This window comes from Trematomus bernacchii, unplaced genomic scaffold (assembly GCF_902827165.1).
Source record: "Trematomus bernacchii unplaced genomic scaffold, fTreBer1.1, whole genome shotgun sequence".
NCBI classification, from domain to species: domain Eukaryota; kingdom Metazoa; phylum Chordata; class Actinopteri; order Perciformes; family Nototheniidae; genus Trematomus; species Trematomus bernacchii.
Window position 1 is genome coordinate 1,561,235 of NW_022987644.1, and position 12,811 is coordinate 1,574,045.

Here is a 12,811-nt window from a genome sequence, read left to right on the forward strand (position 1 = left end):
AGCTCTCCAATATGGATTCCTTTTGCCTCTACGGCTCCCAAATTGGATGTTTGGAGCCCACAGGGTGTTGCTGTTCTTATTAATGTGGCCAGTGCAAACAGCAGGGATTGATCCAGCTGTGATTTGACCACCAACACATCTGTCTTACCCCTAAGACTATGCCTTCTCTTTCCTCTGCAGGATCTAATGTTCTCCATCTGTCTCCCTGTGTAGCTTCATTCACGCTGCATCTAAAAATGTCATTTCTGATGTTGTTCCCTCACATGTCACGCAGACATGCTGTCCTCGTGTCAGTGTGAAGAGTGAAGGGCTGCACTCTGTTCCTATGAATAACAAAATCGCAGGATGGCGTGTTGAGACGAGACGTGCGTTTGAACCCATGCATCCAGAATCTGCCAGTTTTGTGATGATATCTGAGTCAGTTGACACCGTTTTGGCACCAAAATATTGAAAACTTGAGAAGAAGTGACTTGCTTCTGTTTGCAGAGACAATATCAATAATTGAATGAACATTTGTGGAATCAGGCTTTCTTGTTTAGATTTGGCTGAGAAGATTGATGCCACTTCTTGAGTTTTAAGTTTCTGTTTGAGTACCAATAAACTAACAATATTAAATGTGTTTATTATTGAGCCTTCTTTCTAAACTAAGATAGAGACTGTTACTGTTTTCAATCCTAAAATATCTTGATTCAGATGTGTGTTTTTCCATATAAACCACTGGTTATTTTAAGTGTATTTATTCAAGCTACCTCAAAAGCTTTGACCGAAAGCAAGGATGGAATATGAATGTAATCTTCAATTAAATTACATATTAAATCAAATATGCATTATATATTTATGAATCTTGCTAGAGGTCTGAAAACATTGAAATGTGAATTTGTAGTCTTTTCTTTCGAAATGGCTTCACTTCTTTTTTTCAGCTCGACCCTTGCAGGATATACAATACAATGAATGGTTGTATATCCTGCAGATTACAATAAACAACCTCTAATTGGCCGCAGTGTCAGTTCCTCTCCTCGTGACGCCTGCCTGCTGGGCGTACATCAGCTCAGGATTAACGGCAAACGGAGGTCAGCACATAACCACCCTGATGAATATGGAGGAGGGCCTTTGGGTTTACATGGGAGGACTGCCAAAAATGATAAGGACCCCGCCTCCTGTTCCTCCTCTGGGACGTGCACGCTTTCATCTCAAGGTTGCAAGTAAAAAAGAGGCAGAGTCTTTATGGGGGAGGGCGCCATCAGATCTCTTAGTCCTGCACTAATGTGATGTGTAATAAAAAGCCTCAGGTATGTTCTGAAATGTGATCTGTGCATCATCATCTGCAAGTCAAAGCTTAACATCTCTTTGAAGTAAAGGTGCATGGAGAGAAAGCCTTTCCATATCTGCATGTAACATTGAACTGCCTTTAAGGTAAGAGTTCTGAGTTAAGCATACTGAGTCTTCATCGTGTCTTCACCATGAGCCTGAGTCTTCATCGTGTCTTCAACAAGAGCCTGAGTCTTCATCGTGTCTTCAACAAGAGCCTGAGTCTTCATCGTGTCTTCAACAAGAGCCTGAGTCTTCATCGTGTCTTCAACAAGAGCCTGAGTCTTCATCGTGTCTTCAACAAGAGCCTGAGTCTTCATCGTGTCTTCAACAAGAGCCTGAGTCTTCATCGTGTCTTCAACAAGAGCCTGAGTCTTCATCGTGTCTTCAACAAGAGCCTGAGTCTTCATCCTGTCTTCAACAAGAGCCTGAGTCTTCATCCTGTCTTCAACAAGAGCCTGAGTCTTCATCGTGTCTTCAACAAGAGCCTGAGTCTTCCTCGTGTCTTCAACAAGAGCCTGAGTCTTCATCGTGTCTTCAACAAGAGCCTGAGTCTTCATCGTGTCTTCAACAAGAGCCTGAGTCTTCATCGTGTCTTCAACAAGAGCCTGAGTCTTCATCGTGTCTTCAACAAGAGCCTGAGTCTTCATCGTGTCTTCAACAAGAGCCTGAGTCTTCATCATGTCTTCACCATGAGCCTGAGTCTTCATCGTGTCTTCAACAAGAGCCTGAGTCTTCATCGTGTCTTCAACAAGAGCCTGAGTCTTCATCGTGTCTTCAACAAGAGCCTGAGTCTTCATCGTGTCTTCAACAAGAGCCTGAGTCTTCATCGTGTCTTCAACAAGAGCCTGAGTCTTCATCGTGTCTTCAACAAGAGCCTGAGTCTTCCTCGTGTCTTCAACAAGAGCCTGAGTCTTCATCATGTCTTCACCATGAGCCTGAGTCTTCACCATGAGCCTGAGTCTTCATCATGAGCCTGAGTCTTCATCGTGTCTTCACCATGAGCCTGGGTCTTCATCATGTCTTCATCACGAGCCTGAGTCTTCATCATGTCTTCACTTCATGACTTCAGCACTTTGGCTCGACCAAAAATCGCTTTTAAATGTGCTTTATAAATAAAACTTGATTTGATTTGATTTGATTCACCATGAGCCTGAGTCTTCATCATGAGCCTGAGTCTTCACCATGAGCCTAAGTCTTCATCATGAGCCTGAGTCTTCATCATGAGCCTGAGTCTTCACCATGAGCCTAAGTCTTCATCATGAGCCTGAGTCTTCATCATGAGCCTGAGTCTTCATCATGAGCCTGAGTCTCCATCATGTCTTCACCAGTGGCTGCAAGCATTTTTATTGCAAATTTTACTTCAAATTCTTATGTTTATAAAAAGACGTTTTTATTGTATTGCTATATGGTGCCACTGCCTGTACCATATGAAAGAAGTAACAGACACTGTGCTGTTATGGTGCAGAGATAACAGAACCCTGGGCTGTCGATAAGTCATCTCCTCTCTTTTTTCCTGAAGTGTCCTCTTCGGAGCGGCTCGTGAGTTATTGAGACTGATTAATATGGGCGGTGCAGGCTGGGACAGGCTGAAGGATGGTGTCCCTCACCCCCTTATCTCCATCACACACTCACAGCTCCACCCTCCTCATCCACAGCCTCCTTCAGCTCAGATGGGAGGCTGCAAGATAACCACCAGGGTCACAAACTCATGCATAACATTTTTTAGAAAATATTTTTTGAGCTAGAGTCCATCACTGATATGTTTTGGATGCTCAGCCTTGGTTTGGTTTTGTGATATTATATTACTGACAAGATATTCATTATTCATACAGGAGTCCTGGAGGTGATTAGGAAATTCAGTCCAGCCTCTAAAAATAGACTCTTGTTTTTGGTCTGCTGAATTTTTATCTGCTTTAAGTGAGTTACAGCTTCTTCATGCTGTCAGGAGAAGATGGGATCTCATAGGAAGGCATGCACATAAAACGCCACTGTAAAGGGACATTTTGTGTGTCATGTCACAAATTCAAGCTCTGCGCATATCATTAAAAAACACAATTCTCTACCCCAAATTGCCATATAAGGACACACGGTTAAAAAAAGGTTGATTATATTCTAAATTTGAACTATACTGTTAAGATGACTAATCTATGTAGTTACGTTTTTGGGAAAGATTAATTAAAATAAAGATGTTTATCATAATTAGCTGATTTGTGTTAAGGAAGTCAATGTAAATTATGACTTCACTGTGTTTTCGAAGATAAACTTTACCATTAACATTTTTTTTACTGACTGTAAAATTGGGAGATGACCTATATTTACAGACCCCTTCTCTCCTCTCACCTCCAATCTGGCACAGCCTTAAATCCTGAAGCACTGCCAGGCTTAAGCATTTGTCTGCAGGGTGAACGATAACGATAATCCATTTACACCATTCAACAGCAACAAGGCATTTGAATGGCATCAGTAACAGATAACACTCTTACAAACAAAGCCCCTGTTTACACACGTGTTAATGTTTACATAATCAGGAGCATGAATTCATTTATTCGCTGAGGCAGCTGGTTTCCATGATATTTCCATGTGCATGTATTTGTGTTTCATTCAATGCAATGTACTGTATGTGGGACATCATTTTTGTTCTCTACCAAGCTGGCCCAAAACACTTGCAAACACGCTGCACTTTCAAAAACGATGCCAAATAAAAACACAAATGTGCCAAAACACATACAAATGAAGAAACATCTATACACCAAATTAATGAAACATGAGCAGGGTTTAGTAAAAGTGCTGCATTTGACCAACTGTCACTGGAAATGTACCTGAAATGTAAGTTTTACCGGCTTATTTTAACAATGTAATCGTATGATTCCTTCTCGTTTTGTTGCAGATCTGCTGTAAGCTAGCTAGCTAATGTATCTAATCTAGTCATTTCAAATATACTGACAAAATACTTACAATTATGAAACAGACTAACTCTGCCGACAGTATAATCCTTGAGGTAAAAAACCCTCCTTTCCCAGCTGTGTGCATCACTTTTTTGTGTCCCAGTTGTGTTTTGAGCTTCTTGCAAATGTGTAGTATTTGCTGCGCTTTCAGTAAACGCTTTGTATGCTTTGTCAAGTTGGTAAATGTTTTCTAAATGCTGAGTTTTGGCACATTTGTGTATATATTTGCATCGTTTTTTAAACTGCCATACATTTCTCCTAATGGAAATGTTTGGGACGTTGTAGCGTGTTTGCACCTGTCGGCCACCGTAGGCGACACTACTGTAAATAAATCAGCTCGAAAAGTAACAGAGATAATTTCATGTTTATGTGGCTAAATAACATAAATCAAGCACAGCAAGGCTGAGTCTGCACATTTTCTTGCTAATATTTGCATTATGACTTACCTTGTACCTCAGTCATGCAACAGTCAGCCATTTAACCTCAGTAGGAAGTTAATCCGTGGGAAAAGGGAACAGAAAGCACAGAGGATGACAGTGTGGAGCCTGGGAGATAACCACTCTGAATGGTGACTTCCAGTCTGTTTGTTTGAATGATTTTGGCCGAAAATGACCTGAAATCACTGTGGACATGAAGGTCAAGATTATTCCAGACCAATCAGAGATAAGTTGAAGTCAAATGTTTGATGACATCCTGTTTGTGCACAATAAATACCGCTGCATTAGCTTTCATTGTTGCCGTTTCTGTAATAAATAAGCAGCAGCAACTTCATGTGAATGCAGACGTACTGATACGGACTTCTTTTGACTTTCACAGATCCAAGGTAAGTGCATTTTTATAGGCTTTTTCCCACTTAGATTATTTCATATTTTACCTTAAGTGAGTGTTCTGTAGATTCAGCTTTTAGTGCTTGTTCACATTATTATTCTCATGATATTAAATCATCTAATTGAAATGTTTATACTTGGAATACCTTAAGCCATTTTAATTTGTGCACTCCAAAAGCAAATGAGAGGATAGATGTTGGCTCGATGCTTGCAATTATGCGTACCCGTGTTACCGGGAATATTTGCATGAATTAAGCAGGATTTTTATGTAAATATCACATCTGACTAGAAACCACACTTGTGAATATAAAACATTTAGCCATGCCCGAGTGAGCACACATAATTCATTGGAGCATACTTCTAAATACTGATTAGAAAATGTTGTAAAACATGTCTTACGGATAATTCTTATGTCTAAATAAGTGTGTATTTGTAGCTTTGCAAACATCTATGCATGTCTTCTCTTTACAGGAATATTTAGCAGAATGGACTTAATGGAAATTGATGACGACATGTATATAGATAGGCACCTCTCAATGGAAGGCCTCGTCCCCAAAGGTATATTATCAACCTAAAAATATATTGAAAATCACAATATTAAGTGCTTTTGTAAACTTAGCTATTGATCATATTGAACATATTTTTATATATATTTGTATTTTTGTATTCGGGATTGTGAGATCTCTCTCTGTCTGTACGCACAAACTCAAAGATTGACAATAAAGTTGACTTATCAACTTACTTTTACAATAAATAATCTTTTCCATATAAATCTAATTTGTGCTCTACTGTATAAGTAGTTTATAAAAGCTTTTATATATGGTGTAAAGATATATGATGTGTTTCTATTCTCTCTCTTTTAACCGTTTTCTTATTTCTCATTTAGTGGAAATCCAGAGGAGAAAGCAGCCGTCTAGATGTGTGTCTGTGTGTCTTGGGTTACTGTGTGCCGTCCTGCTGGCTGGAAACATCGGACAACTTATTAACTGTAAGTGAAATGCAGGGATGCGGCAAGTCACTCTGAGTTGGGGGTGCGGGGGGGGGGGGGGGGGGGTGGGGGGGGGGGGGGGGGGGGGGGGACGGTGCTAGTGGAGCCTCGTGGATGGGGGTGCTGCAGCCCCTCAGCACCACCCCTTCCCGCGTCCATGGTGAAATGTAAAAATGTATATATTTTGTAAGTGCCACCTGGCTATTAAAGTTTGAGAAACCTGATAATGATTATGTAGAAAATAGCATAAATCCAATAATCTAAGCAAATCATTTTAACTTATTTGCACTTTACAGATGAGATATTCAGCCATCCAGCGTCAGCAGACCCAATGCAGTCCGGATACGTTCAAGACCGACCGCAGAGCAGTGATAATAATTCAGCTGCAGAGAGGAAACAGTTAGAGACCAGACTGACTAACCTGACTACAGAAAAAGACCAGCTGCACCAAAGCTACGATTCTGTGACTGCTGAAAGAGATGAGCTCAAGGTCAGTTTCAACAAAGTGGGAAACGAAAGGGACATGTTACGAGCAAGTAAAGAGCAGCGACAGAGCAATTACAGTGACCTGCAGAGAGAAAAGGAAGAGTTACAGACTGAGTTTAGTGTGCTGAGAGCAAACAGAGATCAGCTACAGAGCACTTACACTTCACTGAAGACGAACCACGACCAGATGCAACTTAGTTACAGTTCTGTGACTGCTGAGAGAGATGAGTTCAAGGCCAGTTTCAACAATCTGCAAAAAGAAAAGGACCCGTTACAAGTAAGTTACAACATCTTAAAACAAAAGAGCGATCAGTTTCAGACTAATCAAAATGATCTGACACACCAGCTACAGACCAACTACAGTCGCCTGCAAAGGGAAAAGGATGAGCTGCAGACTGAGTTTAGTACGCTGAGAGCAAACAGAGATGAGCTTCAGAGCAATTACACTTCACTGAAGAAGAGCCAGGACCAGTTGCAGAGAAGCTACAATATACTAAGTATGAGTAAAAATCTCCTTCAGGTCAGCTCCGATTTACTGAGGAAAGACAAACAGCAATTGCAGACCTTGTATGACACTCTGCAGAGGGAACAGCAGCAGCTAACCATCAAACTGAATATCTTGCAGAGAGGTAAAGACGAGTTACAGCGATCATTTAATACACTGAGAGCAACCAGAGATCAGTTACAGAGCAATTACACTTCACTGAAGACCAACCACGACCAGTTGCAAAGCAGTTACAACTCTGTGGCTGCTGAGAGAGATGAGTTCAAAGCCAGTTTTAATAATCTGAAAAAAGAGAGCGATCAGTTCCGGACTATTCAGAATAACCTGACAGCAAGTGAAGAGCAGCTAAAGAGCGATTACAGTCGCCTGCAAAGAGAAAAGGATACGTTGCAGACTTTGTTTGTAACGTTGACAGCAAACAGGGATCAGCTTCAGAGCAATTACTCTTTAGTGATGAGGAACCAGGACCAGTTGCAAAATAACTACGCTCAGTCTTCCAATACAGTGCGGAAATACGTAGAACAATTGGAAACCAGGTTTAAATCTCTGCAGAGGGAACACAGTCAGCTGGAAACCAATCACAGTGTCCTGCGAAGAGAAAAGGGTGAGCTGCAGAAGAAGATCGACAAAATAAGAGGTGAGTTTCTCATAAATAATTAATTAAGTTATAGTATCAGCCTATTGAGAATTTAAAGGTCCCCTATTATACTTTTTTAAACAATATATGATAGGTCTCAGATATATACAAAACATGTCTCTGAAGTGTTGGCCAAAAACACAATGGTGCTTTAGGAGGAGATTCAGGTGATAAGGTGGGCGGGTGTTACCTTGGTCGGTTATTAGCTAGTGACCCAAACCCCCCCCAAAAAACAAAACATTGTGACATCACAAAGTTGCCGAAGTCTGATCAGCTCATTTTCAGACCATTTTGTATGGATGAGGACAAAAAGAGAGAGAATATTCTTTCCTGAAACTTTCCGATTCTTTTAAAGGTCCCCTATTATACTCTTTTTCATCAATATATTATCGGTCTCAGATATATACAGAACATGTCTCTGAAGTGTTTGGCTCCAAACACCAAACAGATCATTGCAGCATCCCATAATCCCCTCTGTTTCAGCCCTGTTTCAAAAGTGCTGATTCTCTGTCTGTTACTTTAGATGAAAATAAGGAGCCCCTCCCCACGCCCCTCTGAGAGATATTTGGTTAAAAAGAACACAGTGGTGCTCTAGGAGGAGATTCAGGTGATAAGGTGGGGGGGGGGGGGGGGGGGGGGGGGGGGGGGGGTTACCTTGGTTGCTGATTGGCTAATGGTTACACAAGACAAAACATCGTTATGACATCATAAAGTGTCCAAAATCTGATCAGCTCATTTTCAGACAGGCTTTTATATAAATGGATCAGGACAAAAAGAGAGAGAATCTTTGTTCCTGAAACTTTCAGAGTCTCTTTACGCAGAGGGGACACATGTTGATGTAGAAGACATGAAAAAGTGGATTTTGCATAATAGGTGACCCCTAAGTTTTTCACTCTACTCTCCATGTTTTCAATCTGCAGCCCGGCCCTGTCAGACCGGCTGGAGCAAGTTCGACATCAGCTGCTACTTTGTCTCATCGGTGTCGAAAAACTGGACGTTAAGCAGACAAGAGTGCATCGAAGAGGGAGCGGACCTGGTGGTCATAGACAGCCTGGAGGAACAGGTGAGGAAGAGGGAGAAATAAACTGGGTCATATCTAAAACATGTGTCTGTTGTCCTGGAGGATTAATAGAGCAGAGGCAGCTTGAAGAATGCTTCAGAGCCGATTCTAAAAGTGGGTTTTATCCGTTTGTGTTTATTTGCACCAATAATGGAGGGGTGATGGAGCGATGTAGCTGAGATGAAGTCACATGCACAAAGATAAGAACAATGACTGGCTTTAAGGAGGATCCATATGGGGTTGACATGCTATTTTGTCCAATTAATTGAACAATCAGTTAATGTAATAATGGGGTTGAGAGTTTTACATACAGAAGAGACTGGAGAGGAAGACAACTGTACTGTGTTTAAAAAAATGTAACATTCGTAAGGGTCCATAACAGTTTTCACTGAAATAAAGTTGCATATTGATGTTTCCAGTTTTCTCTTTCTGTTACACTTACAGGAATTTCTCAATATGTTAATGCCTAAAAGCCAAAATGCCTGGATTGGTCTGACTGACAGTCTGCAGGAGGGGACTTGGATGTGGGTGGATGGGAGCAACGTCACCACACAGTAAGTTTAACAGAAAGATTGTGAATGAAGTCTTCTTGAAGTCACACACATTTACACAGCACCACACACACAGGGGAATTTGGTGTCGGCTTTTATCGCGTCCTTGTTTGAGGAGAGCTTGTGACCCTCTGAGCATCGCCATCCCAGTGTTTTGTGTTAGCCTGTCTGCCAAACAGCTTTCTGTTTTGAGAAGTGTACATTTTGTTTGGGTTTCGGCAGTCCCTGTGGGCAAGTGCGGAAGTGTTTCTGAGCACCAGAGTCCATTAAGGAAATTTTTAGAGCAGCAGGTTTTCAAAATCTGCGCTGAAGGAGTTTCTGGATGATTTTGCCGTGTTCATACCTAGTATCATTTATCACAATCATTGAAAATACATTTGCAGAAATAGTATTTTTTGTTAATATACAGTAGTCTGGTATCTTCATAACAAAGATCAGTGATGGTTTTACCCCAGTATTTCGTTGAAGAAAGACCTCATGTGATAATAATCTTATACAAACTGCACACAATATCTGTTTTGTTTTTTATCTTTTGTGAAACAATGAGGTAATGTAAAGTTTGAAGGACAGTTTTAATGCACATCCATCACATTCAGCTCAAAGATCTGGTCCAATTATTCGGGAAGGATTGTCAAACTGAGACCTTGAATGAGTTTCAAAATATAAAGGGGTGATGATGGGGGCAAAAAATGATGATTACATACGATCATTACATATCTTTATTGTAAGCAGAGGTGTGAAGTAGTGGAGTACAAATACTTCGTTACTGTACTCCACTACTTATTTTTCTGACGACTTTTTACTTTTACTCCTTACATTTTGAACACAAATACCTGTACTTTCTTCTTCTTACATTTTCCAAACAGGCTGGTTCCTTTAGTTTGAATGTGTGTTTGGTGGCGTGATCATTATTATTTAGAGTCATTGCGTGCCTATTGATTTGAACACGATCCGTGTATCCATCATTTCCTGGTCTTCTCTAAAGAAGAGGGACCAATGAAAACGTTGTCATGTTGCCGTTGTTCAGCATGGAAACATTCATTAGCTAACAATGACATTATTGTTCTATTAATATAAAGGGAGGTCAGGTACTCTTTAAAACAGCTGCTAGTTATGGGTACTTTTTACTTAAAGGGGACCTATCATGCAAAATGCACTTTTGTACGTCTTTTATACATGAATATGTGTCCCCGGTGTTCCAGGGAACTCACCAAGTGTCAGAAAACACAACCCTCTCTATTTTCCTCCATACCCAAATCTCTAAAAAAGGGGCTGCAACGGATCTGATAAAAACTGATCCAGATTTGAACACTGTCCTGACGTCAGGACAGTGGCGCTACGGCTATTGGGCCAACTCCACCAATCAGGAGGAGACAGCCACGGTCATTGCCGTTCGAAAGCGCTGGAGACGCTGTAGTACATATGCCAGGCCTGTAGGTGGTGCTGTTCTCACAGAATCTGCCCTTGCAAAAACAGAGCTAAAAAATGTCAAATTGAGCGAAATGAGGCATGGCTAAAATGCATGATCTGTTTGGTATTTTGAAAAAGAAAAAGTATAAATATGCCTTATATAGGTATGGTCCTACACTATATTATTCAAATATAGCATGATAGGTCCACTTTAAGTACATTTCAAAGCCCATACTTCTTTACTTTTACTTAAGAAGTTTAGTCAGTACTTCTACTTTTACCAGAGTATTTTTAAACACGAGTATCTGTACTTCTACTTGAGTAAAGGATGTGTGTACTTTTGCCATCTCTGATTTGTAAGAAGCCTCCCTGTTATCTGTCCGTCAGGTTCTGGCAGCCCGGGCAGCCCAACAGCTACAACGGGAACCAGGACTGTGGAGAAAATGTTCAGAAGACCCCAGGAGTCGGACAGTGGAATGATGACGGATGTTTCGCTGTACAGAACTGGATCTGTGAGAAATAACAAGGATCTACAGAGTTAGTATTAAGGTGGCTTTGGACTCTGAACCTAATATACTTATTTAATTAATTGATTCTACTTTAAAACGTATTTGTTTATTATCATGAACAGGGACACTGAAGTCATTGTCACCTAAACTGTCTGCTAATTCTGGGTTAACTCACTAGAACATCACTTATGTATTAATCCGCATCTGAAAATAGTCACATGCAAATTATTCCTTTCTCCAGTTTGAGGATCATTTACTAGAAAGTACCTTTCACAGCTGTTTGAGGAAATAATCCAGTCTTTTTCAGAAATTATAGTTATATTATTATATATTTGTGGACAACTTTTAGAGGTTTTACTCCTCAGTGTGATTACCATACACTTAGACGTAGACACACAAGACATACTATAATAATAATAATAATAATAGGAAACTGTTAAAGCAGGGGTGTCAAACTAAATGTCATCACGGGCCACATTAGCATTATGGTTGCACTCAAAGGGGCGGTTGTAACTTTAAGACTATATAAATATACAAAATAATGTATTATATTACATTATTACCTCTGCATTGGATTATTATCGGATAGGGTAATAACTACGTCTGAAAGTAGAAGTCTGGGCCAAATAATAGCAAGTCTCTTCAGTGTGCATGTCACAAAACGAGATGCATTGTGGGACATGTAGTTTATTGGCAACGTGCTTCTGTAAAGCGGCATGTAACTGTATAATAAACATATTATATTATTTGCAAGCTCTTGCGGGGCCACATCAAATGAAGCCGCGGGCCGGATTTGGCCCCCGGGCCTTCAGTTTGACTCCCCTGTGTTAAAGGGTTGGTTCAATGTATGTATATAGTTATCTTGCTATGTAGATTGTTTCATTTATTTGCCAAGATTGTTTAATATTAATCAGAGATTGTGTCCTCCATACAGCCAATTATCATTTAATATTAAGTTTTGATGACTTTGATTCAGATCATTCTTAATCATTTCATACGATTACCAGATGATTAGTGTTTTATACAATGCATTATAAATGAATTGGCTGTAGAAAAACAGATTTTGCCATCAAAGTCTATTCTACTATATTATTCCACGGCCTTTGGCATAGCTTTAGATATGTTTGCAAATGAACATCTGTGTGATTCATGAATATATATAAGCATGAACGTATATGACATATAATGTATGTTACAAAGCACATACATACACCATTTGCATATGGTATGAATAATTTACTGCATTTCTGTGTAATGATTAAATGAACTCTCCTCCCCTTCTCCCAAATAAATTCACTGTTGTGTTTGATGTGTGTGTTAATTAATCTGATAATTCATTATTAAAGGAAACTTTTTCTCGCTTCTCTGTTTAATGGTACGCCTACTTCCTACTTAGATTCGACCACAAAAATGAAGGAAAGATTATTACTTGTATGCTGGAAAATGATTGTAATTAAAATGAAATCCACAGGCCGCTGGGAACAGAACGAACCTCAACTTTACAACAAAGAAAGCACTCAAACTGATGACATTCATTCAGTTTCTGAACAGTTTCTCCAGTTAATATTTATTTATCAATTTT

General features: G+C 40.0%; 1 protein-coding gene across 3 annotated transcripts; it reads left to right on the plus strand.

Annotated features, from left to right (window-relative positions):
- The first annotated feature begins 4,973 nt into the window (after positions 1 to 4,973).
- LOC117485253 (CD209 antigen-like protein C) lies at positions 4,974 to 12,592 on the plus strand. 3 transcript variants are annotated; one of them, XM_034133812.1, is made up of 8 exons: positions 4,974 to 5,079; positions 5,555 to 5,641; positions 5,970 to 6,071; positions 6,368 to 6,834; positions 7,615 to 7,699; positions 8,620 to 8,762; positions 9,204 to 9,313; positions 11,108 to 11,370. In XM_034133812.1, the coding sequence occupies exons 2-8, from the start codon at positions 5,569 to 5,571 to the stop codon at positions 11,241 to 11,243; spliced, it is 1,116 nt and encodes a 371-aa protein (XP_033989703.1). In that variant the 5' UTR covers positions 4,974 to 5,079; positions 5,555 to 5,568; the 3' UTR covers positions 11,244 to 11,370. The 3 variants fall into 3 exon arrangements, with proteins under 3 accessions (XP_033989703.1, XP_033989705.1, XP_033989702.1); XM_034133814.1 differs by having other exon boundaries at positions 6,368 to 6,561; XM_034133811.1 differs by having other exon boundaries at positions 6,368 to 7,699; positions 11,108 to 12,592.
- Positions 12,593 to 12,811: the final 219 nt, after the last annotated feature.

What these genes read in the sequence shown, in the direction of transcription:
- LOC117485253 (XM_034133811.1), top strand. Translation starts at nt 5,569, where the DNA reads ATGGACTTAATGGAAATTGATGACGACATGTATATAGATAGGCACCTC. An exon ending in GGAAGGCCTCGTCCCCAAAG is followed by an intron (nt 5,642 to 5,969) that starts GTATATTATCAA and finishes TTTCTCATTTAG; the next exon opens with TGGAAATCCAGAGGAGAAAG. An exon ending in CATCGGACAACTTATTAACT is followed by an intron (nt 6,072 to 6,367) that starts GTAAGTGAAATG and finishes TGCACTTTACAG; the next exon opens with ATGAGATATTCAGCCATCCA.